The sequence below is a fragment of the Nomascus leucogenys genome, chromosome 5, assembly GCF_006542625.1.
Source record: "Nomascus leucogenys isolate Asia chromosome 5, Asia_NLE_v1, whole genome shotgun sequence".
NCBI classification, from domain to species: Eukaryota; Metazoa; Chordata; class Mammalia; order Primates; family Hylobatidae; genus Nomascus; species Nomascus leucogenys.
Genome location: NC_044385.1, coordinates 70,819,433 through 70,846,676, shown reverse-complemented (window position 1 = coordinate 70,846,676; position 27,244 = coordinate 70,819,433). Strand labels below are relative to the sequence as shown.

The window sequence follows — 27,244 nt, the reverse complement described above, 5'->3', positions numbered from 1 at the left end:
GTTAGCCAGGATGGTCTCTATTTCCTGATCTCGCTTTCCGCCTGCCTCGGCCTCACAAAGTGCTGGGATTACAGGCGTGAGCCACCGCGCATGGCCGCAAATTTTTTTTTCATTTTTTTTTGAGACAGAGTCTCACTGTGTCGTCCAAGTTGGAGTGCAATAGTGCGATCTTGGCTCACGGCAACCTCCGCCTCCCAGGTTCAAGCGATTCACCTGCCTCAGCCTCCCAAGTAGCTGGGATTATAGGTGTGCCCCATGGTGCCCGCCCGGCTAATTTTTGTATTTTTAGTGGAGAGGGCATTTCACCATGCTGGCCAGGCTGGTCTCAAACTCCTGACTTCAGGTGATCTGCCTGCCTAGGCCTCCCAAAGTGCTGGGGTTACAGGCGTGAGCCACTGCACCCAACCCAAATTTTCTATTTTTACGGTAAACACTAAATATGTCCAAATACATAAGGCTGGTTTGTAATGTTGCAACTGGATTTAAGTGAGCACCGCAGTACAGACTAATCTTTGAGTAAGCAGAAAAGTAATTCAGAGGCTGGGCGCGGTGGCTCAAGCCTGTAATCCCAGCACTTTGGGAGGCTGAGGTGCATGTGTCACCTGAGGTCAGGAGTTCAAGACCAGCCTGGCCAACATGGTAAAACCCAGTCTCTACTAAAAATGCAAAAATTAGCCGGGTGTGGTGCCACATTCCTGTAATCCCAGCTACTCGGGAGGCTGAGGCAGGAGAATCGCTGGAACCCGGGAGGCAGAGGTTGCAGTGAGCTGAGAATGTGCCATTGTACAGCCTGGAAGACAGAGCACGACTCTGTCTCAAAAAATAACAAAAAAGTAATTCAGAGGTACAGCTTCAGAATGAAAACAGCTAAAATTCGGTCTTTCAAAAGGCAAAGGATAGCTCTAAGTACTTGGTTAAAAGGATTTAATGACTTTATTATACATAGCAGTAGGCATTTAATGTTTATGTAATAAAAATCCAGACCTTTTTAATTAAAAGATGATAGTATAACAAAATCTGGCTCTTCAGGTGCCTTCTCCTTGTTTTTATGTATTTGTGTTCATATATTGCTGGTCGTAAGAATTTTGGAGAGAGAAAGAGAGACCCAGATTTTTGAAACTCGGATTTCCCTAACTGTAGAGTTGCCTTTTATATCTTTTTTTTTTTTTTTGAGATGGAGTCTCGCTCTGTCGCCCAGGCTGGAGTGTAGTGGCCTGATCTCGGCTCACTGCAAGCTCCGCCTCCCAGGTTCATGACATTCCCCTGCCTCAGTCTCCCACGTAGCTGGGACTACAGGCGCCTGCCACCACGCCCAGCTAATTTTTTGTCTTTTTAGTAGAGACAGGGTTTCACCGTGTTAGCCAGAATGGTCTCGATCTACTGACCTCGTGATCCGCCTGCCTCAGCCTCCTAAAGTGCTGGGATTACAGGCGTGAGCCACCGCGCCCGGCCGAGTTGCTCTTTATATCTTAGTTGGACTTGATGCAGCCTAAGCAGGAGTTTGAAAGTGATATGGCAGGCAAAAATTAATACACTTCAAAAGATCCTATTTTGTTCTGGATTTTTTTAAAAAAACCTTTATTTTAAAAGGAATAACACCCCAACCCTTCCTCCCCCATCAAAACAGCTCAAACAGTACCCTTTGCTACTGGTCATTAGAACAAGTATCTGTTTCCATAGGGCTATCTCAACAGCTCTTTTACTCTATCAGCTTTGGGTAAGACTTTAATATATGTGTTTATTAAGCGTCAAACCGTATCAGCACAATCATAGTGAGTTATTTAGGTGGCCCAACGGGTGTAGAGCTGCTGTTTGGGGTAATTTAAAACTTTGACTTAAAAAAATAAAACAAAACAAAACAAAAAACCCTTGACTTAAGGCTACATTTTGAGAGATCAAGAGCATTTTCTTTCATACTGCAGTCCAGAGAAAGGACTTTCCACCCATCTACATTCCATTGCAGTTTCAATCGGTTAGGGTAGTTTCTATTTTCTATTAAAAAACTATTGAAAAAGAATGTCAGATTTGCATTTCAACAATGGATGGCACCGACTAACCAGGCATATCACTTGCAACAAAAGCTGAAGAAGTAAAAAAGAAATAATTATTTTTGTGAAAACACAAATAGCCATAGTTCTATAAAAAAAAAAACACAACCATTCACATATTAATATCATAGAACAAGTAGTCTTCTCATATTTTTTATTACTGTATCACTTTGAATATTTGTGAGAGCCCATTTACTTCTAGAAGAGGTTTACATTAGCAATATAAAGTAAAATAAATAAATAAAAAAATAAATAAAGTCCCGGTTTTTTTCAGTGTGGGAGAGCCCAGATAAAGCAACAATGTATCATAGCTTTGATGCCGGATAGATGGGATGTTGAGAGTGCACTTCTATTCAGTAGCATGCAAATGGTGACATAATTCACTTTTTGAAGGCTGCCCCTTGGAGCAAGGGGAAGAGTGCAGAGAAAACTAAAGGTAAAAAGTTGAATTGACAACTAGAGGTGTATCAAAACTGCAAGTGACAATCGTTTTTGCTTTAACAATCTTCTGAAATAGGAATATAAATCCGTGAGACTTCCTGAATCAGAAGTCTAATCATAAGCGTTGATGAAAATTCCTCCCTACAGTTTTTCGGCTTGCTTTATCATTTTTTAATTCCTGGGAGAGACTTACATTCTCGATTATTGGTAAGAAACGCTTAGAACTAGGTTTTGACATGAAATACCAACAAAGTAACTGCCAATAAATTGCCCCCAATCAAACCTAACATTGCTTCTGTAGAACTACAGTCGAACCCATGAAATGTAATGTGTGTTTTAAAACTGGAATTTCGGATGGCTTTTTCTTTTCCAGCCCTAAAAGACATGCTTATTATTTGTGTTGCTCACATGTCCGGGCCACCTTGCCTCTTGAGTCAAACCAATGGGGGATATAGCCAGGACGATGAAAGAAAAAGGCGTCGCTGCTTGGAGACACCTGTTGAGGTCAGTCGTTTACAGGGCCGGCCTGCTTCTGTCCTCCAGTTAAGGATGGATTGCAACTACTCCTCGTTAGAGAAGAGCCTACCCCAGAGGAGTTCAGGCAGTTAACTGGAAACAGCTGCAACATCTGCCCGGCCGCCTCGCCCCTGCCCGTTGAAGGGCGAGGGGACCGCATGGCAGCAACTGCACTGCACAAAAGACAACACCTATCACCGGGAGCCACCGGCCTTCCGTAGACCCCGCAGCTCCCGGCCCTAGGGCATCCCCCGAGGAGGCAAGGGCCGGGGGCGAGCCCAGGTGCGGCGAGGGGGAGGAGGTTTCCGCCACCACGCGCCTGGGAAGAAAGCCTGACTCATGTCGTGGCAGCGGCAGCAGCGGCAGCGGCGGGCTCCAGGGAACTGAAACTCGTGATGCTGTTGCTGCGGAGAAAAGCCTCATTACCCATTCCGCAGGCGGGGGACACCACCCATGGCGCGCACACCACGCGCCGGCGCTCCCGCCGCCTCCGCTGGCCCTTCCGCGCCGCGCCCCCTCCTCTGCCGCGTGCCCGCGCGCGCCGGCCGCGAGTGTGAAAAGAGCGGACACACCTAACTGCGCGCGCGGCAGGCGCGCACCCTGCCCACCCCCACTGGGCCGAATCACGCAGTGCGACCCGGATTCGCTCCTTCGGCCGAAATTCCCCACCCCCACTCCCCCCTCCGGCTCCGCCACTCCCGGCTTCGGGGCCTCTGCCAGCCTTCGGCAATTTCCGTCGGGAGATCCGGCGCTCGCCTAGGCCCGAAGACCCGCCGCCTCCTGCCCCGCCAGACTCGGCTTTATGTCTGCGGCTCCGAGGCGCATGCGCAGACGCCATCTTCCCTCCTTCCCCTCCGCCTCCCCCTCCCCCCCCCACCACCGCCTCCTCTCGCCGGCGGTCGCCCCTCCTCCTCCTGCGCTCCGTGCTGGTCCCTCCCCTCCCGATGCCGCGAGAGACTGGGGGATACGGTGAAGCCGGGGGAGCCGAAGAAGAGCACTAGTAACAACCACCACAGCCCCCTCCCCGCCCGACACCCTCCCTCGGCACCCACCCACTCCCCCGCCCCGTTTGCCGACACCAACCAACCCCACCTCGTTCCTTTGAACGGCGTCGGCTGCAGTCGCTGCACCAGCCCGTCTGGCCACCAACGCCGCCGAGAAAGGAGCCGCCGCCGCCTGCGGCCCCCTCCCGCCCGGTCGCGAGAGCAGCGGGGTGAGGAAGAGCCGGCTGCGGAGGAAGAGGACAAGAGAGGGTCGCACCCTCCGCCCTAGCGCACGTCCCGCCGCCCTCCGGGGAGGCTCGGGCGCCGGCCCCTTCCTCCCCGAGGACGTGTGCCGAGCCGAGGCGCCTGCCCTGAGGGAGGAAAATGCTCGGGCTCCATGGCTGCCAGTGATGGAGCGGTCCCTGGGCTCCCGCTGCCACCGCCGCCGCCGCGCCCCGGCCGTGCTCCGCGAGGACCCGGCGTCTCTGCGCGCCCGCCCGCGCCTCGTTGCTGGGCTCACCGTACCGGGCGCCTCGCCGCCGCCCCGCTCGCAGCCGCGTCGCCCCGGCCCCAGCAGCGGCCAGCGTTTCCTCACCGAGCAGCCGCCGCGAGCCCAGGGGGTTTGAAAGGGTCTGCGGGGCGCGGGGGGAGGGCCGAGCGGGGCCAGGAGGGGAGGTTTGAGCGACACTGAGCTCGGTGCTCGCTGGCGGCGGCGGCCCCGGGGGTGGCGAGGGGAAGGCACTTGCTCGGCGCTGCCTCCGTGCAGAGCGGCCGGGAGGGCTTTGCAGCGGCCGCCGCCGCGGCGGGAGGAGGGGGCTGAGGCGGCTTCGGAGTTGGCCGGAGAAGGTGGGCATTTCTCGCTTTTCCTCCCTTTCCTGCGCTCTCCCCCTCCCTCCTGCCCCGCACCCCACGTGAAGCGAAATATAAAGGGGGGTGTGAGGCTAGAAGGGAAAGTGAATGGCGAAGGACTGAAGGGATCCCCCCTTCGGGTCCCCGGCCGCCCTGTTCACCCTCGTTCATCCTCCTTTCCGAAGCTCGCTCTCGAAGGCAGGAGCGACCGGCGCCTTCGGCTGAGGAGGAGGAGAAGGAGGAATCGCGCCAGGCGGAGCGTCAGGTCCCGTTTTCCTCTCCGGCGTCTCGAATACAAAGATTACGGTGCAGAAGGAAATTGCACTCGTCTCCTCCGCGTCCCCGGTACCCAACACAATGCACCAGCCGCCTGAGTCCACGGCCGCGGCCGCCGCCGCTGCAGACATTAGCGCTAGGAAGATGGCGCACCCGGCAATGTTCCCTCGAAGGGGCAGCGGTAGTGGCAGCGCCTCTGCTCTCAATGCAGCAGGTACCGGCGTCGGTAGTAATGCCACATCTTCCGAGGATTTTCCGCCTGCGTCGCTGCTTCAGCCGCCGCCCCCTGCAGCAGCATCTACGTCGGGACCACAGCCTCCGCCTCCACAAAGCCTGAACCTCCTTTCGCAGGCTCAGCTGCAGGCACAGCCTCTTGCGCCAGGCGGAACTCAAATGAAAAAGAAAAGTGGCTTCCAGATAACTAGCGTTACTCCTGCTCAGATCTCCGCTAGTATCAGCTCTAACAACAGTATAGCAGAGGACACTGAGAGCTATGATGATCTGGATGAATCTCACACGGAAGATCTCTCTTCTTCGGAGATCCTTGATGTGTCACTTTCCAGGGCTACTGACTTAGGGGAGCCCGAACGCAGCTCCTCAGAAGAGACCCTAAATAACTTCCAGGAAGCTGAGACACCTGGGGCAGTCTCTCCCAACCAGCCCCACCTTCCTCAGCCTCATTTGCCTCACCTTCCACAACAGAATGTTGTGATCAATGGGAATGCTCATCCACACCACCTCCATCACCACCATCACATTCATCATGGGCACCACCTCCAACATGGGCACCACCATCCATCTCATGTTGCTGTGGCCAGTGCATCCATTCCTGGTGGGCCACCCTCAAGCCCAGTATCTAGAAAACTCTCTACAACTGGAAGCTCTGACAGTATCACACCAGTTGCACCAACTTCTGCTGTATCATCCAGTGGTTCATCTGCATCTGTAATGACTAATATGCGTGCTCCAAGTACTACAGGCGGAATAGGTATAAATTCTGTTACTGGCACTAGTACAGTAACTAATGTTAACATTACTGCTGTGGGTAGTTTTAATCCTAATGTGACAAGCAGCATGCTTGGTAATGTTAATATAAGTACAAGCAATATTCCTAGTGCTGCTAGTGTGAGTGTTGGGCCTGGAGTTACCAGTGGTGTTAATGTGAATATCTTGAGTGGCATGGGAAATGGTACTGTTTCTTCCTCCGCTGCTGTTAACAGTGTTCCTAATGCAGCTGCAGGGATAACTGGGGGATCGGTTTCAAGTCAGCAGCAACAACCAACAGTTAACACTTCGAGGTTCAGAGTTGTGAAGTTAGATTCTAGTTCTGAGCCCTTTAAAAAAGGTAGATGGACTTGCACTGAGTTCTATGAAAAAGAAAATGCTGTACCTGCTACAGAAGGTGTGCTGATAAATAAAGTGGTGGAGACTGTAAAGCAAAATCCGATAGAAGTGACTTCTGAAAGGGAGAGCCCAAGTGGGAGTTCAGTGAGCAGTAGTGTCAGCACACTGAGTCACTATACAGAGAGTGTGGGAAGTGGAGAGATGGGAGCCCCTACTGTGGTGGTGCAGCAGCAGCAACAACAACAACAGCAGCAACAACCAGCTCTCCAAGGTGTGACCCTCCAACAGATGGATTTTGGTAGCACTGGTCCACAGAGTATTCCAGCAGTTAGTATACCACAGAGTATTTCTCAGTCACAGATCTCACAAGTACAATTACAGTCTCAAGAACTGAGCTATCAGCAAAAGCAAGGTCTTCAGCCAGTACCTCTGCAAGCCACTATGAGTGCTGCAGCTGGTATCCAGCCATCGCCTGTAAATGTGGTTGGTGTAACTTCAGCTTTAAGTCAGCAGCCTTCCATTTCCAGTTTGGCTCAGCCGCAGCTACCATATTCTCAGGCGGCTCCTCCAGTGCAAACTCCCCTTCCAGGGGCACCACCACCCCAACAGTTACAGTATGGACAACAGCAACCAATGGTTTCTACACAGATGGCCCCAGGCCATGTCAAATCAGTGACTCAAAATCCTGCTTCAGAGTATGTACAACAGCAGCCAATTCTTCAAACAGCGATGTCCTCCGGACAGCCCAGTTCTGCAGGAGTAGGAGCAGGAACAACAGTGATTCCTGTGGCTCAGCCACAGGGTATCCAGCTGCCAGTGCAGCCCACAGCAGTCCCAGCACAACCTGCAGGGGCATCTGTCCAGCCTGTTGGCCAGGCTCAGGCAGCAGTGTCTGCTGTACCTACTGGCAGTCAGATTGCAAATATTGGTCAGCAAGCAAACATACCTACTGCAGTGCAGCAGCCCTCTACCCAGGTTCCACCTTCAGTTATTCAGCAAGGTGCTCCTCCATCTTCGCAAATGGTTCCACCTGCTCAAACTGGGATTATTCATCAGGGAGTTCAAACTAGCGCTCCAAGCCTTCCTCAACAATTGGTTATTGCATCCCAAAGTTCCTTGTTAACTGTGCCTCCCCAGCCACAAGGAGTAGAACCAGTAGCTCAAGGAATTGTTTCACAGCAGTTGCCTGCAGTTAGTCCTTTGCCCTCCGCTAGTAGTATTTCTGTTACAAGTCAGGTTAGTTCAACTGGTCCTTCTGGAATGCCTTCTGCCCCAACAAACTTGGTTCCACCACAAAATATAGCACAAACCCCTGCCACCCAAAATGGTAATTTGGTTCAAAGTGTTAGTCAACCTCCCTTGATAGCAACTAATATAAATTTGCCTTTGGCACAACAGATACCACTAAGTTCTGCCCAGTTCTCTGCACAATCATTAGCTCAGGCAATTGGAAGCCAAATTGAAGATGCCAGGCGTGCAGCGGAGCCCTCCTTAGTTGGCTTACCTCAGACTATCAGTGGTGACAGTGGGGGAATGTCAGCAGTTTCAGATGGGAGTAGCAGCAGCCTAGCAGCCTCTGCTTCTCTTTTCCCGTTGAAGGTGCTACCGCTGACGACACCCCTGGTGGATGGCGAGGATGAGAGGTAAGATCATGTCATATTTCTGGAGACATTCAACAGATTTGAAGTTAATCTATTTAGTAGCTGTATGTATGCACAAAATTAGTCTAAAACATTGTATATTGTTTTCATTTTTGTATGTGAAAAGTGCATTTTTATGGGAAGTTTTATAGAGCAAGAGTTATGGAATGTTTTCAGAGTGGGTAGGAAATAATAGTAATATGTAAACAATATTTTCAGAATAGTTGTTGAGCATGTGTTCACATTAAAAACAGGTTTGGGGGCACCAAGTGGTTTTATTATCTATAAAATGCTTTTTAGAAATATTAATTATGGAAAGCTTAATTTTTGCTAACCCACATAATAGTTAATCTATTTTGAGCTGCTAAAATAATCTCTCGGGGGGTTGTGGTTCCCACGTTTGTTCTCCTTTACTAGACATCCCTTTTTCATTTCTACTGTGTTTGACCTTAGTCTGTGAAAGATATTGTTGCCTGCTTTTCCTAGTCAGATATGGTAGGAAAGATGACTTAATCTGGGTTATGTAGGTTGCCCTCCTACTCCAACTGACCAACTTTTGCATACTTTTTTTTAATGGTCATTTTATCTGAACAGTAAAGGAATGGGAATCTTATTTTGCGGGAAAGGAGGACATAAACTATCAAAGTAACCAGACTTATCTTGATAGTATACTGTACATTTTTTCTTTTGCATGGTAGATCAAGGTGGTAGCCATTTTAAAGAATAGAGAAAGTAAGCCTTGGAGGATTGAATTTATAGAGGCATGAAAATAAGACCTTGGTCTCTGGCTAATCTACTCCACCTGTTCCTTTCTTTCCTTACCAAAAAGATACAGAAAGTCTAAAGTACATTATTAAACCAAGCGTTTTTTCACTTAGATTGGAAATAATATGCCAGTAACGCTTATTGAATCAAATTGTGTCTTTGAAGCTGACTGGCTAGAAAAGTTGTGAAATCTTTCATGTTGATTTTTAAAATAATGTTCTTTTCACAAATTTTCGTCTGTTACTAACCTTGATTAAAATGCTATTATAGGAGTTATGAAAAGACATCATTTTCACGGTGGAATTTGGAGTAAGCGTGCAAGATATTTAATTATTTTAGTGTTAGTTGGAGGGTTTTGTGATTGAACTTTCATCAAGCGAATTTAAGCATTTATATTCTATATGTATGTGGGTTTTGCTTTGGAAAAATTGAGCATATTGCAAAATAGTTGTAATTTTAGAAAAAGAAAACAGGTCAAATGTTTCAGTGAGGTTTGTGTTATTTAGTTGTTTAAAAGATAAAGACATGGTTAAATTGATAAAATCTTGTCTTTCAAGATTTTTATTATTTTTCTAATAGTCAGGTAATTAAAACCTTGTTACCTAACCAAATGTGTTCTGTATTATTTGTACAAAACGGTACTCTAAAAGATAAACTTTTAGGAGGTAGTTTCCTTTATTGTTCCATTATTATTGTTAAACCTTTAATTTTATCATGCTAATACTTATCTGTAATTTTAAAAGAATTACCACAAATATTAATGTTTTTTAAGTCAAAAGGTTATGATTTGAGTGAAGCCGCTATAAAAACAGCTGTATTATGTGGATGCTAAGTTTAGAGAAACAAAAGACGGGTAAAATACACAAACGATAACACTCATTTTGAATTCAAACTTGCCATGATTTTGTAATTGCCATTTGTGGTCTCCTGGCTTGACTTTCACCTCTTTTTCCTCCTATTGATAGGACATGATAGGATTTTCCACAGCTTGCTCTTCCAGACAATTAAAGTCAGATGATGCTACTTTCAGCTAGATTTTTAACTATAGGAATAGGGTCCCAGTTTAGGATATTAATATAAAATTAATTTTTCCAGATAATAATTGAGAAAAGGATTAATAAGGTGGAAATTATGGAATTCTAGAAAGGGACAAAAAGACATACTGAGAAATAAGGAAATATAGATCTAATACAACAAGTTGTTTTCAGACACTGTACGCATTCAATTATAATTATGTTTACCAGTCTCTCCCACAAGACCAGGAGTTCCTCAAGAGCAGGGACTGTTTTGAATTTACTACCTATTTGGGCCTTGGTTAGTTAACATCAAAGTTTCGTGATTAAAAACCAGAAAATTTTTGTTTCAGCGGTATCTTAAATTCTGTGAAATCAGAATGTCGCCCTAAAACACCTTGTAAGATCAGAAAAGATATATATTACATTCTTATTGTGTTTTACTGAAGATTATTTATCACTACAGTTTGGAAAAAGAAGTTAATTTTCATTTAAATTTGCCCTTGGAAGATAATTTAAGAATAACTACAAGAGAAAACAGTGATGTGATTAAAAAACAAACTTTTAAAACCTTTCTTCCCATGGTGGCTTCTGTTGTCACTTGCATCTTCTGGGCTTGGTCACCATTAGTCTCAGGAGAGAGGGAATACATACATAATTTCAATATTATGAATCAGGAAATGTGTTAACAATATAACTTGGGCAGTAGGACAGATGAAGATGGTTGTCTTTTAATCATCTTTTGAAATAATACTCTAACACTTTAGATTATAAAATGTTTAGACATGTGGAAAGTGCCTTCAGTCGCTCACTGGGAGAGACTATAAACACGGATCAGGATGTTAAGATTATGTATCTTATTTAAAAAAAAATCATTCTTATTTAAAAGGTCTTAATATCAGGCCGTGTGCGGTGGCTCACACCTGTAATCCCAGCACTTTGGGAGGCTGAGGTGGGTGGATTGCTTGAGCCCAGAAATTTGAGACCAGCCTGGGCAACATGGCAGAACGCTGTCTCTACAAAAAAATACAAAAATTAGCCAGGCATGGTGGCGCATGCCTGTAGTTCCAGCTACCTGGAAGGCTGAGGTGGTAGGATCACCTGAGCCCTGGAGGTCAAGGCTGCAGTGAGCTGGGATCATGCCACTGCACTCCAGCCTGGGTGGCAGAGCAGGACCCTGTCTCAAAAAAAAAAAAAAAAAAAAAAAAAAAGTCTTAATGTCTTAGACTATAACATGAACTGTGAATTCTCCTTTACAAGAATGGGAAAATACAGGTATTTCATCTTTTATGTTTTGTGATTGTTATTAGCACAGCCTCTTAATGTGAAATGAGTCAAACTTCTATTCATCCTTCAAGACTCAGCTCAGATGTTCTCTTTAAAGCATTCTTTTCACTCAGGGGACATTGTTTCCTTAGCACTTTTTAATATTCCTCTACTTAAGCACTGTACACATTCAATTATAATTATGTTTACCAATCTTTCCCACAAGACTAGATGTTCCTCAAGGGCAGGGATGAAGTATTTTTTTGAATTAATTAGCAGACATTTCTCTGATTTTTGTCATGATTTAAAGTTTATATTGTCCCTCATCTTAAGCACAATTGTGAGAGATGCAGGATCATATAATTTATGCAACAAATGGAAAAGAACTGAATAAAAAGACTTGCTTTTTTGTATCTCTCATCAACATTTTTAGGCAAATTGATGTCTGTCTGCAAAGTACAGTGCCTGTTTTATAGTAGGTCCTCAAATATTTAAGACGCATGTGTGTTACCTATAAAATAGGAGTAATACTCATTTTGCCTACTTCTCAGGATGGCAGTAGTATCAGTTAAAATACTTTGTTAACTAAAATACGAAATTATAATTTTTAAAGTTTTTTTCAAGGTATACATGCACAGTTTAAAGATAGTTTAAATGGTTTTCCAAGAAATAAATGGAAGAGCTTCCTGCACCCTTACTTTGCAGTTTTCCTTTCCTAGAAACAATCACTTTCACCTCTTTTAGATGATTATTGTGGTATTTACCTCCCAGTCCCTGAATAACTTGCTTGTCTTACTACTAGATATGTAATATAGTCTGCTGGTTAGGAGCATGGACTGTGGAGTTAGATTGCCTAGATTTGATTTTTCTTGTCATTTACTAGTTTTATGTAACATTGGGCTATTTATCCTCTTTATGGTTCAGTTTTCTCATTAAAAAAAATGATGACAATAGTAGTTACCTCATGGGGTTGATAAAAGAATTAAATGAATTTGGAAATTCCCTAGAACTTTGTCTAACTCAATATGCCCTATGTAAGTATTTGTTAAATAAAATACACCTTTCATTTATTTTTGTCTTTATTAACTTCCTGGATAGAAAACGAGGATTTAATTTTGTTGTTACCATATACCTACCTGGTCTCCTTTTTTCCCAGTACCCTTCTTCCCAGTAGTTATCACTATTGATTATTCAGTATTCTTGTCGAATATTACTTTTCCTATCCTGTACAGTGTTTTGTGGCTGCTTCCCTGACCCATCCCCACCTGTCTATTATAGAAATGGGTTTTCCTCCACTCCCGAGTTTTCATCTGTCAGCGCTGTCTGTTTTCTCCAAGTTGCCGCTCCTTTCCCCACCCTCTTCCCATTTTTGTATGTTTTGGGCTCTACCTTTCCTGTAGAACCTTTCCTTAGATGTCTGGTAAGTCTTGATTGTCTGCTTGCAAATAAGTGTTAAAGGATTAAAGAGCTGATTAGAAATATGCAGTATGAGGCTGGCCATGGTGGCTCATGCGTATAATTCCAGCACTTTGGGAGGCCAAGGTGAGAGGATTGCTTGAGGCCAGGAGTTTGAGATTAGTTTGGGCAATATAGCAAGATCCTGTCTTTACTATATATATATATATATATATATATATATATATATATATATATAATTATTTTTAAAAATTCTTTTTCTGTGTGGCTTGTTGACTGTTAACTTTACCACAGAGTAATCTGACTGGAGTTCATTGTCTTTTTTTACCTCTTTGCCTAGTTTTCTCTATGTTTATCACTAAATCCACTTTTCATCAGATGCCTCTTAGGATGTTCCAATATCAGATATTGTTAACAATTTTATCTTTCTCAGGAAGTCTCATATCCCACTGACCTCCATTCTTCACTGGTTGCCTTCTTGGCTTGGTACACAACTATTGTTCTGGGATTCCTTTCACTTTCTCTTGTGTTGGATCTTCATTTTCCAGAGACTAGTGTCTTTATTCTTAGTTTACTTGTTTTAAAATGGCTTTAGTTTACTCTTGACACTTTCTTAGGTAAAGAATACCAGGTGGGGAAGTTACGTTCTCTTATATTTTGTGCCATTGCTTTCTAACATCCATATTGCTTTTGAGAAATCTGAAGTCATTCTGATTTCTTATATATTGTATGTGACCTGTGTATTTTGTTTTTCCTTCCCTTCCTTTTCCTTCTCCTTCCTTTTCTTCCCCTCATTTTTAAAACCTCTAAAACCTTTGTAAGATTTTGTTTCCAGTGTTCTGAAGTTTTGCCATGATGGATTTTTGTGTGGGCCTGTTTTCATCCACCGTGCTGAGTACTTGGTGAACCCTTTCAGTTCGGAAACATCTTTTCATTCTGGGACTTTTTCTTGAGTCAGGTTGTTGATTATGTCTTTCCATTTTTTCTCTGTTTCTCAAACTCCTCTTATTTGGATAATGGACCTTCTTGACTGGTCTTCTAATTTTCTTGTGTTTTCTCAACTATTTTTCATCTGTTTTTCTTTTTGCTCTATTGAGTTTCCGTTTCCCTTATCACATATTTAATTTGCAAAAGCTTTTTTTTGCTCCTTTTTAATAGTGTACTATTCTATTTTAATAATGATAGTATTTTTTTCTTAGCTATCTGAATATATAAAATGTTAGCTTTTTTTAAAAGTTTTTTTTTTTCTTTGTATGTGGTGTTTCCTCCAGGTTTTATTTTCTTACTTTTTGTTTGCTTTGGTCTTTATCTTTCATCTTACAGCCTTTCCTCAGATAGTTGGTAGTCATGTGTAAGGGTAAGGAATTAAAATGCTAATTAGAAATTCTGAGTGTGGCTTGTCAATCGTTAGCTTTCCTATATGGTAACCTGGCTGGGCTGTTTGGTTGGAGGACTTCTAGTGTCGGTTTCTTCTTGTATATCCTCCTAGCTGGTTAGATCCCTATAAGAAGGCTCTTCTGATTTCTTGCTTGGAATTGAAGGCCTTTCCACAAGCATTCTGTGGGGTGGGCAGTGAGGGGGATGTGGAATGAAAGGTTTTGGGGGATCCCCAGATATGTTTCTTCACTCAACCCTGTTTTCAGTATGTTCTGCGTTTTGCTGTGCCTGATTTCCTTAGTCCTGTGATCTTACGTTTTACCTTCTTCAGACAATATTCCTTTTTTTTTCTTGGGATTAGGGAGGGACAGTTGGGAATCTGTAGGACTGGTTGCTTCTTAAACTGACTTCTAAACAATCTTTTTAATTTTAGCACCTTCTCCCCCCACATCCCACTTATATAGATGTGGTACTGCCAATTCCTGAGTCTTTTGGGGATTTTGCAGTTTAAATTGGGTTTGTTCTTGGCATTCTCCATTGTTTGCTAAAGATTTGATTTTCTAGTGTTTGCTAAGTCATTTGTCACTCAACTGTCTGCTTTCCAGCTTTCAAATTTTTTTGCTATTGTCTTTTCATCTGCCTCAGTTTTTGTGGGCTTATGTCTTTATATCTTAACAAATTGCTTTTCTGTCATTTTAGTGGGGTTTTAGGGAAGGAGTGAAAAAATAGATGTGTGTGTTTAGTATCATTACACATCTATTTCAATGGTAGAATACTGTACTATTAAATGTAAAGAACGATGCTAGTTTTAATAAAGTCATTGCTCCAAGTTAGTTCTCTAATGAATACATAAATTTTAAGAGTGGAATTACTTGGTTTATATTCATTAGAAATAAGAATAGTATGTAATTCAGAATTTCAGTTCATAGAAGTGATGAAAAATGTTAGTATTAGATTCAGTTAATGTCTACCATATTTAGCCACTCAGTAATCTTGTGAGTTAAGTTTTTTTTCTATTTTATTGGTGAATAAACTGAAACTTGCTGAGTGTTTAGAGAGGGCAAGTTGTCTAAGGTTACATGCATAGCAGTAAAGCAGAGCTAGGATTCAAGGCTGTTTTTTCAATTCAAAATCTAGTGCCGTTTTTACTTCTTATAAAGCTAATGAAGAGGTAAGGCCAGTGCCCATAAGGAATTTTTAAGAGTGTCTGAAAACCTAAAAAATAGGCAGGCTTCATTGCTTCATTGCTTTGTGTATTCGTATAACTGATGGAATTGCCGTAGAACATAACATTTCCCTGCAAGTCCTTGGTGAGAAAAAAGTGGGTAAAGTTATCACAGTGGTGTGCCTGGAATGCATTAGACATTCAAATGTTAAATGTTAAGGTGGACATTTTTTTTTTTTCTTTTGAAACTTATGTGGAAATTTTCTTTTTAGGAAAACCATTTTAATTTTTTAATAATTTAGATTCAGCTTTTGCAGCATTAGCTTCAGAAATACAAAACACGTCAACTTTATTTCTTGTTTAGAAAGTTTAATTTCACACCTATAATCCCATCACTTTGGGAGGCCAAGATAGGAGGATCACTTGAGCTCAGGAGTTCAAGACCAACCTAGGCAACATAGTCCCCATCTCGATTTAAAAAATTGGATAAAAGAGAAAGTTTAATTTAAAAATATGAAGCTGTTAAGCATGACCTGTTCGGTGCTGCAGTATTAGAACTTCGGTGGTTGGTTTTTGCCTTCTCACTGTTGTCAAGGTTGAATATGTCATGGTAAGAACATGCTTTACTGGCTCATTAAGAGAAACTACACGAGGTTGAAAAATTTTAAAGTATCTTTATACTGATTTTTAAAAAATTATAACAACTTTTTAGATCCTAGATTAACTTTTTTCCTAGTCTCACATATATTCAAAAGCTGCCCTCCACCACTCCATTTCTTCTTTACCAGTCAATTTGACCAGGAAATCTTGACCTTTCAGCACGATTAGGCCTAGTTGACCTTTGTTTGCCCTCCTTGAAGCACTCTATTTTGCATTTTGTGATAATCTTCCATTTTCTTCCCACTCTTCTGGCCATTCCTTTTCAGTCTGTCTTTCAGATTTCTCTCTTCTGTCAGACTCTGTTTCCTAGGTTTTCTGAGTCTTCTTTATACTTACTACCTTTTCCCTAGGTAATCATTGGTCCCCATGGCTGTAAAGACAGTTTGTATGCTATTGGCTTCTGAATGCCTATCACTAGTCCAGACTTCTCTTCTTAGCCTTAGACTGGTAAAGTCATCTTGCCTTCATAATATCTCCGCTTGCATTCTCATAGGCTTATCAGTCTCAACAGGTCATAAACTTAACTCTTGATTACCTAGCCCCTCAAATTTCCTTCTTTAGTTGTCTTTATTTTGATAAATATCATTTCTTAATGCAGTTCTTCACTTTAGAAACCTGAGTCATTCCTGATAGTTTCTTTTCCTTGCTCTCTACATCTTGATCATTACTTTAAAATATATCTTCATCTTTTTTTTCCATCCTTATTGTCATTGCTCTAACATAACATCAGCTCTCATTTAATGCACTGCATGTAGTAGCTTCCTCACAGAGCCTCCTGCATATGTCTTGTCTTTTTCTAATATTGTATCTTACAGTCAGAATCATATTCTTAAAATGGAAATCTGTTCAGGTAACTCACTTGGCCAGAACCCCTTTTAAGCCTTTCCGTTTATTTTAAGGTAATTTCTTTCTGTCTTTGCTTACTGCCGGCTTCATCATGCTTCTTTCCCCCAACTTTCTTCATTCCAGTTGTACTTGACCTTTCAGAAAGTTTTTCAGTTTTCATCCATTCTTCTTCTAGGCCTTTGCACATGCTGTTATTTTAGCCTGAATATCCCCTATGCCATCTCACATTCATTCCACTTTAAAGCTAAACTCACTTTTTGAGAGGCTGCCTCTGACATACCAATCTAAACTTAGGTTCTTTGTTAATAACTGTTTAATAGCACCTTCTTTTCTTCTATAATGCTTATTACAGTTCGTAATTAGATTTTGTTTTCATGATTATCTGATGATTTTAAGCTTCTTGAATAGGAATAGGGATGTTTGATGTGCTACATATATTCAAAGCCTATTTCAATGCCTATTAGATAAAATCTGCTTAATCAAGAAAATATACTGTTAATATTGTCATAAGAAATCTGCTTAATCAAGAAAATATACTATTAATATTGTCATAAGAAAAACCAAGGAGAACTTCTATTTTTAAAAACAGAAAGATAAAGTTCTTTATGATCATGTGATAACACTATTTTCTCCTTTAAGAGAGAATTAACTGATTTACTTTTTGCTGTGTTTGTGAGCCAAAAAAACAAATGCTTAGGTATAATCAAATATGGTTCTTGTCCTCAAGGAGTGTATAATATTATAATAAGATATGTATGCATGTGGCAGTTATTTGGCAATATAAGGGCTAAGTAATAGTTTTAAGCAACATGAAATATTAAATCAAATAATCAGAAACTTAAGAGTTAGAAATCTTGATCTCATTCAACCTATGAAGGAACAAGTTTTGGTTAGGTGAATTCACTGAGACAGTTTTACAAATTGTTTCTTAGACTGTACCTGAAACTTGGGTTTTCAAAATGACATAAGCAAAGTTCACAGATGGTATAGATTTGACCTTTGGTAGGTCAGAAAAGCAATGTTATTTGAAGTGACTTTTCACAAGTTTTAGGGTGAAGGAAAATGTTTCAGGTGGGAGAATACTAATAAAAATGGGGGGAAATAAGAAAAACACCTGGGCAGCAGTAAGGCAACAGTTGGATTAAGTGATAGGAAATGACTGAAGGTTGAATTGGGGAATTAATTGTTGGCCCTCAACACTTGTTGACTAAATGGTGTTCAGGGAAGATTAGTGTAAAAGGAATCTATAGTTTGGATTGAAGTGGGAAGCAGGAAGAACCATGCTGGATGTTATGCATTTCTATAATTTGTTAATGAATGAAGGAAATAAATGATGGGGATAGGGATTTTCATTGCAAAATGATTCAGTACAGGGTTTCTTTGCTTAGCAGATTCCACAATTTGACAAAGCACTGTATTCACTTTCCTGTCTTCTCTCTCAAAGCAATATGTTAACTCTTCTCGTTTTGAAAAAGGGGAAAACAACCCCAAAACCCAATTTCCCCAAAAATTGATGACCCAGACTCAGTTTTAAAGGTTTGAAGGATAAGTGGTTATTACCTTAAGACAGGGTTTTTGGCAGTTTAATTTAATTTTTTTTTTTTTTTTTGAGATGGAGTTTTGTTGTTGCCCAGGCTGGAGTGCAATGATGCAATCTTGGCTCATTGCAACCTCCTCCTCCCGGGTTCAAGCGATTCTCCTGCCTTAGCCTCCCAAGTAGCTGGGATTACAGGAATGCACCACCATGATCGGCTAATTTTTTGTATTTAGTAGAGATGGGGTTTCACCATGTTGGTCAGGCTGGTCTCGAACTCCTGACCTCAGGTGATCCACCCGCCTGGGCCCCCAAAGTGCTGGGATTACAGGCATGAGCCATGGCTCCTGGCTCAGTTTAGCGTTTTTATAGGGTTTATCCATATCTGTAATCCAAAGCAGATGTGTCCCAAATATATTTAGTAGTGAAAAGAAATCCAGGTAAATGTGAACTAATACGAATATTTTAGGATTGGTTCCTTATATTAGTGATTGTAGAGACGTTTGCCAGCTTCCTTTTCATACTAAACAGATTTCCATTGTCAGTCTCTTCCAGGCAGTAGAGAGGAGGAATTATTTTTTTTCTGTCTACTGGGGACTCCTAGGTCTCTACCAAAAAGGAAGTGGTGTACATCTTAAATTATTTAAAATGTGAAAAACATTAATGCTACTGTTGATACTAAATGTGAGCATTTTGATTATTTTGCTGATATTTAAAGAGCCACAATATTAATGTTTATTCAGTTCTTTGTTGGTGCCCTTTTTCACATTGCCATTTTCAAAGTATAAGGATATATACATATATGTAGATACACATATGAAGAAATATAATTTTTTGGTCTGGGCTTGGTGGCTCACGCCTGTAGTCCCAGCACTTTGGGAGGCTGAGGCAGGTTGATTGCTGGAGTCCAGGAGTTTGAGGCCAGTCTGGGCAACATGGTAAAACCCTGTCTCTACAAAAAAAATACAGAAATTAGCTGGGCATGGTGGCGTGCAGGCCTGTTGTCCCAGCTCCCTGGGAGGTCGAGGCGGGAGGATCGATTGAGCCTGGGAGGTGGAGGTTGCAGTGAGCTGAGATGGCGCCACTGCACTCCAGCCTGAGTGACAGAGTGAGACCCTGTCTCAAAAATATATATATATAATTTTTTAAAGGTCATTTTGAAATTGTCCTTAGATGATTATAAAATATCTTAGGTATCTGAAAGAATGTAGTTTATTTAATAAGTATGTGCATAGCTCTCTCTTTCTCCTTAAGGAGAGCCAGCAGTTGAATACAAGAATAAATGTGTGTTTGTATTTAAGAAAAATGACAAAAGATTCCTTCTATTACTCCTGCAGTTTTTGGTCCTTTACTTCAACTTTTTTTCACCTATTTTAAATTTATTTTATCTCAAAACATTTCTGTCTTTGTAAGCTGCTTTAAATATTTTAAGGAATGGCTTGGGATGGAAATCTAATTGCATTTGGGAAAAGTATGACAAGGCAGAAAATTATGTTTAGGAGAGATACTAATAAAGGAGTATTGGGAGTCAGAGAAGTTAAGATCACATGCTTGAGGAGGAGTTTGATAGCTACTGGGCTTAGTAAGTCATTTTAGTAGAGAAAACATTAAGCAAAGAGGTTCAAAGTACACAGATGTTAATAGAAAAGAATATAAGACATAGTCCAAGTTGGTATCAGATGGGCTTTGTATGCATAAGGCTAACTTTGAAAAGCCTTAAATGTAAGATTGAGAAGTCTGGATTTGATTGGACATGGAATGGAGGGCTCTTTTTTGTTTTTGTACCATGCAGTGGCCTGATCAGTACTATGTTTTAGGAGGGTGCTGGCTTTATTTGGGATGCCTAGTTGCTTCCTTAACTGAGTATGAGAAACTCAATAATTCCTTTTTCCTCAGTGGTGGAAATGGAGGCATATTCTCTGTCATTGTCTGAGATAATAATTTGAATCGGTCCCTTTGGCCTAATTAGGAAAAGTAAGGAGGTTAGGACCCAGTCCACATATGGTAACACTCCACTTAATCCAGAGGTTAAACCAGCTCTGGAATGTAAGGAGCCCAAAAACTGCTTGAAATTGCTATCAAAGCCATGTCCCCTCCTCTCCCTGGTCCCCCGTCCCCCCGGGGGGTATTTTTGCATAGCATTTCTGATCCTTTTTTGGACTTTTATTAAGTCTTCTTATGTTTACTAGCTTTGTTATCTTAAAGCAGATGAGACTAGGGAGGGAAAAGAAATGGGATTCTGAGGCATGTAAGTTGACGTCAGGAAAGTTAGCAATTTATAGCCTGACATGAAGGTAGGAGTTAGAAATCTTAAGAAAACCCCAAAGAACTGTGATAGGGTATTGAATATTTGCTAGTTGAAAGTTAGATTGTGTTCGTTATATTGTTTTAAGGAATCATGGATGTAAGAATAAATTCCAAATGATATTGAGCTATGGACAAGTATAAAGAAAACCATGTTTTAGTTGTATTGCCTCCACTGTATCATTTAAGCATAGACAAATCATTTTACTCCTCTATATTGCTTTTGTTCTAAAATATTCTTAACATATGTTATAAATATGTTACAAAAATAAAAGCTAGACCTTTACATATAGAAATTATGAAGAATATTTATAGTAATATTCAGAAGTAAAATTAAAAGTTCCTAATAGATGCTAAGATTTAAGTAATTGGTAGTGATAATTTTTATTTTTAGTTAAATCAGTGAATGACATATTAGGTACTAAGTCTGCATAAGGTATTTTGTAGATATTTAATGATTTAGATGTTTAGGTATAATGAAGATCCCCCCATTTTTCTCTTTGAAATATTTTTGTTAATTACCTTTTTATTTTTTTAAAAAGAGACGAGGTTTCACCATGTTGCCCAGGCTGGGCTCAAACTCCTGAGCTCAGGTGATCTTCCCACCTTGGCCTCTCAAAGTGCTGGGATTACAGACGTGAGCCACTGTGCCTGGCCCAATTACCACAGTAAATCAAATACTGTATCAAGGAAAACTGACTTTTCTCATTGTATATGTTTTTATTTCCTTTTTTAGAAATTGACAACCAATCCAACTTGGTTTCTTTCATAAGGAAGCTTTTGTTTGTGCCTAATATTAAATTAATTTTTAGAGACTAGGTATGGTGGCTCACACCTGTAATCCCAGCACTTTGGGAGGCCAAGGCGGGCGGATCACTTGCAGTCAGGAGTTCAAGACCAGCCTGGCCAACATGGTGAAACCACATCTCTACTAAAAATACAAAAATGAGCCAGTCATGGTGGCACACACCTGCAGTCCCAGCTTCTTGAGGAGGCTGAGGTATGAGAATCGCTTGGACCTGGAAGGCAGAGGTTGCAGTGAGCTGAGATCACGCCACTGTACTCCAGCCTGGGCAACAGAGCAAGACTGTGTCTCAAAAAAATAAAAAAAGAATAAATTTTTGGGCTGGGCCCAGTGGCTCACACCAGTAATCCCAGCACTTAGGGAGGCTGGACAATTGCTTGGGCCCAGCAGTTCGAGGCTGCAGTGAGCTATGATGGCACCACTGTACTCTAGACTGGGTGACCAAGTGAGACCCTGTCTCAAGAAAAAAAAAAGTTAATTTTTTTTCTTGGTTGTGTCCTCTAAACAAATTTGTTGTGGTACTTTTGACAATGACCAGTACATCTTCCTGTTGAGGAAATACACTCCTATGTTTTAAAAATTACTTTTTAAAAAAGGTGATATTTAGTGAAATTTGTCTTAGTGAATTTAATTTAGGAAAAAATGCTGCTTTATAAGTTAGGTTTTTTGCTTTATTTTTGGTTAAGGTTGTTCCTTTGGGTACAAGGTGGTGTGAGATGTGTGAATTGAGAAAATCCCTGGTTTGGGCTATAGACTGTCCACTGCTTAGGTGCTCAGATATCTGAGTCTTTCCTTTTCTTCCTCTTTTAAAAGGCTTTTATTGCTGTAGTTCACCTAAACTTCTCTTTGAGAGTCAAACATGGAGCCAAGTCTTGTCTTTGGTTGATGGTTCATTTTACTGTAGAATTTGGAGTAAGAGTTTTAAACTGTTCTTCATTTTCAATGTGTTATTTTCCTCTATGGAGATCCACCAAACATTCATCAGTTATTCTCTGAAATAATGGATAGCAGGATTTATACATTTATACAATTGGTTATGTTTTATTATTAGGAATTTTACCTATTTTGACGTTCCAGGCAGGAAGAGTGGGCACAGAAAGAGGAGATGGAAATGAGAATTTCACTCTAGATAACCTTAGTGGTTTCCTACCTCCATCTCTGAATCCCATAATAACGATCATGATATCACACCCTAATCCTTTTAGGAATAAGTATATTTAATGCTTGGTGAAGGTACATAATGTTTATTTTATTTTATTATTTTATTTTTATTTTTATTTTTTTATTTTGTTGAGATGGAGTCTTGCTCTGTCACCCAGGCTGGAGTGCGGTGGCACGATCTCGGCTCACTGCAGCCTCCGCCTCCTGGGTTCAAGCAATTCTTCTGCCTCAGCCTCCTAAGTAGCTGGGATTACAGGCATGTGGCACCATGCCCGGCTAATTTTTGTATTTTTAGTAGAGATGGGGTTTCGCCATCTTGGCCAGGCTGGTCTCGAACTTCTGAGCTCAGACTGTCCGTCCGCCTCAGCCTCCCAAAGTGCTGGGATTACAGGCATGAGCTGCCACGCCTAGCCTGAAGGTACATAACATTTAAATTGGCAACTGTTTAGCTTCTCTTTTTTGTAAGCTTGTATAAGATTGATAATGAATTCATAGGAGACCTGAGGATTATATGACAGGAAAATGATTCTAAAATTTTTTTACTGTATTATTGGCTGATAGGTTACTACAAATAAAATATTGTGAAGTTAAGGACCTTGGTCACATAACTACTATATTCCATTTGGTGATTTCATTCCAAAACTTGCACTCAACCACATTCTGGAGGTTTCTTATGTCCATTGAGAAGAACAAAAGGTAACAGCTGACAACTATAAAAAGCAGTCGTTAGCCTATTGAGTATAGAGGCATTTGACACTACAGACTTCCCTGGTTCTTTTGGTCACTATTTTATGGAGTTGTCCAGTAATGAGTGTTCCTAATAATTCCTTCAATCTTAATTACTGTTTTCTCTTAGTACGTTTAAAAAGTATAGTTTCTACCCCAGTGGTTAAATTCTCCAAGTTTATTGCTAAAAAGTAAACTTTAAATTTGGAAAATTCGCTGAAGTAGATTGCAATTTCAGAAAAATAGGTGAATATGGAGACACCCAGTTTCATGACATAAATATTTCAATAAATTGGATTGCTAGCCTTCTAGTGGTCTCAGTGAGATTCTATAAGCTGTTGATACTTAGGATATTTTTTATAAGCTTAATGCAATCAAATTAAAATTTGTTTAAAATACTTTTAAAGTAGAAACTTAATTTTAATCAGTTGAATAATAGCACATTTTATGAATCAGATTTTTAATTTTGAGTGGTTACAACTTATCTTCACATCATATTATTGGAACAAGAAAGTGATAATTTTCCTGTGAACTCACTTGGGGAAGTATAAAAAAAAAGAAAATGATAGTTTATATGAATGCTTTAATATTCATTTGAAAAATAGGATTTAGCTTGTCCTTTTGTTTATTCTAGAAGGTGGAATTAACTTTTTGTTTTGTTTTGAGACGGAGTCCTGCTCTGTCACCAGACTGGAGTGCAGTGACGTGATCTCAGCTCACCACAACCTCCATCTCCCAGGTTCAAGCAATTCTCCTGCCTCAGCCTCCCAAGTAGCTGGGATTACAGGCGTGCACCACCATGCCCAGCTAATTTTTGTATTTTTAGTAGAGACAGAGTTTTACCACATTGGCCAGGATGGTCTCGATCTCTTGACCTTGTGATACGCCCACTTTGGCCTCCCAAAGTGCTGGGATTACAGGTGTGCGCCACTGCGCCTGGCCACTTTTTTTTTTCTCCTTTGAGATGGAGTTTCTACCTTGTTGCCCAGGATGGAGTGCAATGGCGTGATCTTGGCTCACCACAACCTCTGACTCTCGGGTTCAAGCCATTCTCCTGCCTCAGCCTCCCGAGTAGCTGGGATTACAGGCATGCACCACCATGCCTGGCTAATTTTGTATTTTTAGTAGAGATGGGGTTTCTCCATGTTGGTCAAGCTGGTCTCGAACTCCCGACCTCAGGTGATCTGCCCACCTCGGCCTCCCAAAGTGCTGGGATTACAGGTGTGAGACACCATGCCCGGCCTTGAATCTTAGACATCTGCATTAGGTCTTCAAAGGTTTTTTAGCCCATGTAACCAAAATTTTTTTTTGGTTTTTTTTTGAGACAGAGTCTTGCTTTGTTGCTTAGGCTGGAGTGCAGTGGCATGATCTTGGCTCACTGCAACCTCTGCCTTGTGGGTTTAAAGGATTCTCCTGCCTCAGCCTCCTGAGTAGCTGGGATTACAGGCATGCGCCACCACGTCCAACTAGTTTTTGTATTTTTAGTAGAGACGGGGTTTTGCCATGTTGGCTAGACTGGTCTTGAACTCCTGACCCCAAGTGATCCGCTCGCCTCGGCCTCCCAAAATGCTGGGATTACAGGCGTGAGCCACTGCACCTGGCCACAAAAATTTTTTAAAAGTATTCAGATTTTTTTTTTTTTTTTTGAGATGGAGTCTCATTCTCGCCCAGACTGGAGTGCATTTGCATGATCTCAGTTCACTGCAACCTCCGCTTCTTGGGTTCAAGTGATTCTCCTGCCTCAGCCTCCCTAGTAGCTGGAACTACAGGTGTGCACCACTGCACCCAGCTAATTTTTGTATTTTTTTAAGAGACGGGGTTTCACCATGTTGGTCAGGCTGGTCTTGAACTCCTGAACTTGTGATCCATCTGCCTTGGCCTCCCAAAGTACAAGGATTACAGGCGTTGAGTCACCGTGCCTGGCCCCCAGAGGTGGTTTTTGTTGTTGTTGTTGTTGTTTTTTTTTTTAACAGTAGAACTGTTTTTTTTTTCATTTTCATTATTTATTTCCTGATTCACTTATAAACGTTGGAGCTGTTGAAGTAATTGGAATTTTTTTGAATTGTAGTTAACAATAGTAAAGATCTATCTTAAAAGATATAGTAGCTTGATTTATCATTTAATAGTAATGTAATATAAGCCTTACTTGCATGTTCCATAATTTTTACTTTCTGCCAGTATGAAATAGCCAAAAGTGACTGAAAGCCAGTAATTTTCACATCCCGTACAAGTCGATTGCATTTCTAGATATTTTACTTATTTAGTATGCTCTTGACAGCCTAAAATTGCCATTCTCCCCAATCAGTGTCAGCATTCATGGAGAAGAGAGGATTTTTTTTCCTTTTGTTAGATATTATTTTAATACCATATCAAAACACCTTGACTAATGAAAAAAGCTTTTCTCTCAAGCTTTGAACATTTTTGAAGGCATTTCATACTTTTTTTTTGGTATTTTAATGTATAAATACAGAAACCTATCTTGCATGGGTGGATGCCACATGTAAACATCAATGGCTAATATGTTCTCAAAGTGCTTGAAGACAAGGATGGCTGTACATATTTATTTATTTATTTATTTATTTTTCAGACAGAGTCTTTTGCTGTCGCCCAAGTTGGAGTGCAGTGGCACAATCTTGGCTCACTGCAACCTCCACCTCGCGGGTTCAAGTGGTTCTCCTGCCTCATCCTCCTGGGTAGCTGGGATGACAGGCTCGCGCCACGACACCCAGCTTATTTTTGTATTTAGTAGAGACAGAGTTCACTGTTGGCCAGTCTGGTCTCAAACTCCTGAGCTCAGGTGATCCATCCTCCTTGGCCTCCCAAAGTGCTGAGATTACCGGCATGACCCACCATGCCCGACCTACGTATTTCTCATTAGTCTTTTGTTGTTGTTTGCTTTTCTGGAAAAAAAAAAAATTCACAAGGGCCTAAGAATAACATTACTGCATTTTTGCAAGACACTTGTGATTGTTGACTCTCCTTAAGAGATAATATTTTAAAACTGGGTTACCTTTTATAAAATGGACAGGCTCAGATCAACTTTGGATTTTTTTTTTTTTTAATTTAGAGGTCTAGTTATCTTTCCAGTTGTATTCAGACTCTTAGCCCTTAAGGATCTACAAGTGGCTTATTGGGAAATTGATCCAATATGTAGAAACAAAAGCTTCTAACAAGTGGACACATTGGCCTAACAAAAACCAAGTTATACTATATTTGAGTTTATGAATGTCTGACCTAAATGCCATTAGTACCATTCATTCAGTAATCTGAATTAGGCTTAACACATGAGAAGGGGAGAGGAGACAAGAGAAATAGGGAGTTGAAGACCATTAGAAGGAGTGGAAGAGAAGGAGGGAGTTTGGTGATAATTGATAATTTGGTAAACATTTGGTGCAGTTTGCGGTCATGGGCACTGTGTCCTCATTGCCCGCATCAGCAAATTTATCTATATAAAAATTATTTTAGAAAAATTACGTAAGGTAGTTTAAGCAATTGTCTTTTAGCCTAGGAGTTTTTTAACAGTACCTCTTTTTTTTTTTTTTTTTTCCTGGTATCGGGATGATTTATTTACTTCAGAAATACTCATTCAATGTTTATTGAATGCTTGTTATATACCTAGCACTGAGCAAAGATACTAAGGGTATGAAGGAAAAAAAAGACATGGTTTTGGTCTTCAACAATTTCGTCTAGTACACTCAAGCATCACAAGATCTTGATTTATCTTCTGAATTATCCAAATAAGTTTATATTGTGCTCAGTTGTTATTCTGTATATGGTATACGTGACAGTTTTTCTATTCAAATGAATTGATGCATCTGGACTATTGATGAATGAGCATAATGAGGTGGAGTTTAATGAACGTTAGTCTTGGCATCAGCCCTGGCATCTAATCTTATTTCTGCTACGTCTTCATTGTATGATCTTTGTAAACGAGTTAACTTTTTTAAGCCTGATTTCCATAGCTGTTACATGCAGGTAATAGCTACCCATGCTGTTGTTGTGAGGATAAAAGGAGAAAGGCATATAATGCACCTGGCTCTGTTCTTGATAGTTCTGTAAATTGGTGGCTGTTTTTATTACTGTGCTAAGTAAGAGTGATTCCTTTCTTA

General features: G+C 41.2%; 2 protein-coding genes across 5 annotated transcripts in view; one reads left to right on the top strand and one right to left on the bottom strand.

The window, feature by feature from the left end:
* Positions 1-1,987: 1,987 nt before the first annotated feature.
* Positions 1,988-4,858, bottom strand: LOC115835185 (translation initiation factor IF-2-like). The gene is made up of 2 exons (XM_030813349.1): positions 4,098-4,858; positions 1,988-3,409 (listed from the first exon to the last, which is right to left on the bottom strand). The coding sequence occupies exons 1-2, from the start codon at positions 4,840-4,842 to the stop codon at positions 3,087-3,089; spliced, it is 1,068 nt and encodes a 355-aa protein (XP_030669209.1). The 5' UTR covers positions 4,843-4,858; the 3' UTR covers positions 1,988-3,086.
* TSC22D1 (TSC22 domain family member 1) overlaps positions 4,578-27,244 on the top strand; it is a 153,242-nt gene continuing 130,575 nt past the window's right edge. For 2 of the 4 annotated variants that reach the window (XR_001115810.2, XM_004088126.3), the window contains exon 1: positions 4,713-8,100. Coding sequence is in view for 3 of the 4 variants with exons in the window: in XM_004088126.3 (XP_004088174.1) it covers positions 5,195-8,100 (2,906 nt within the window). In the remaining variant the exon portion in view is untranslated. Of the gene's footprint in view, positions 4,619-4,706; positions 8,101-27,244 lie in introns of those variants that run through there. The other 2 variants (XM_030813347.1, XM_003270042.4) reach the window with 2 other exon arrangements.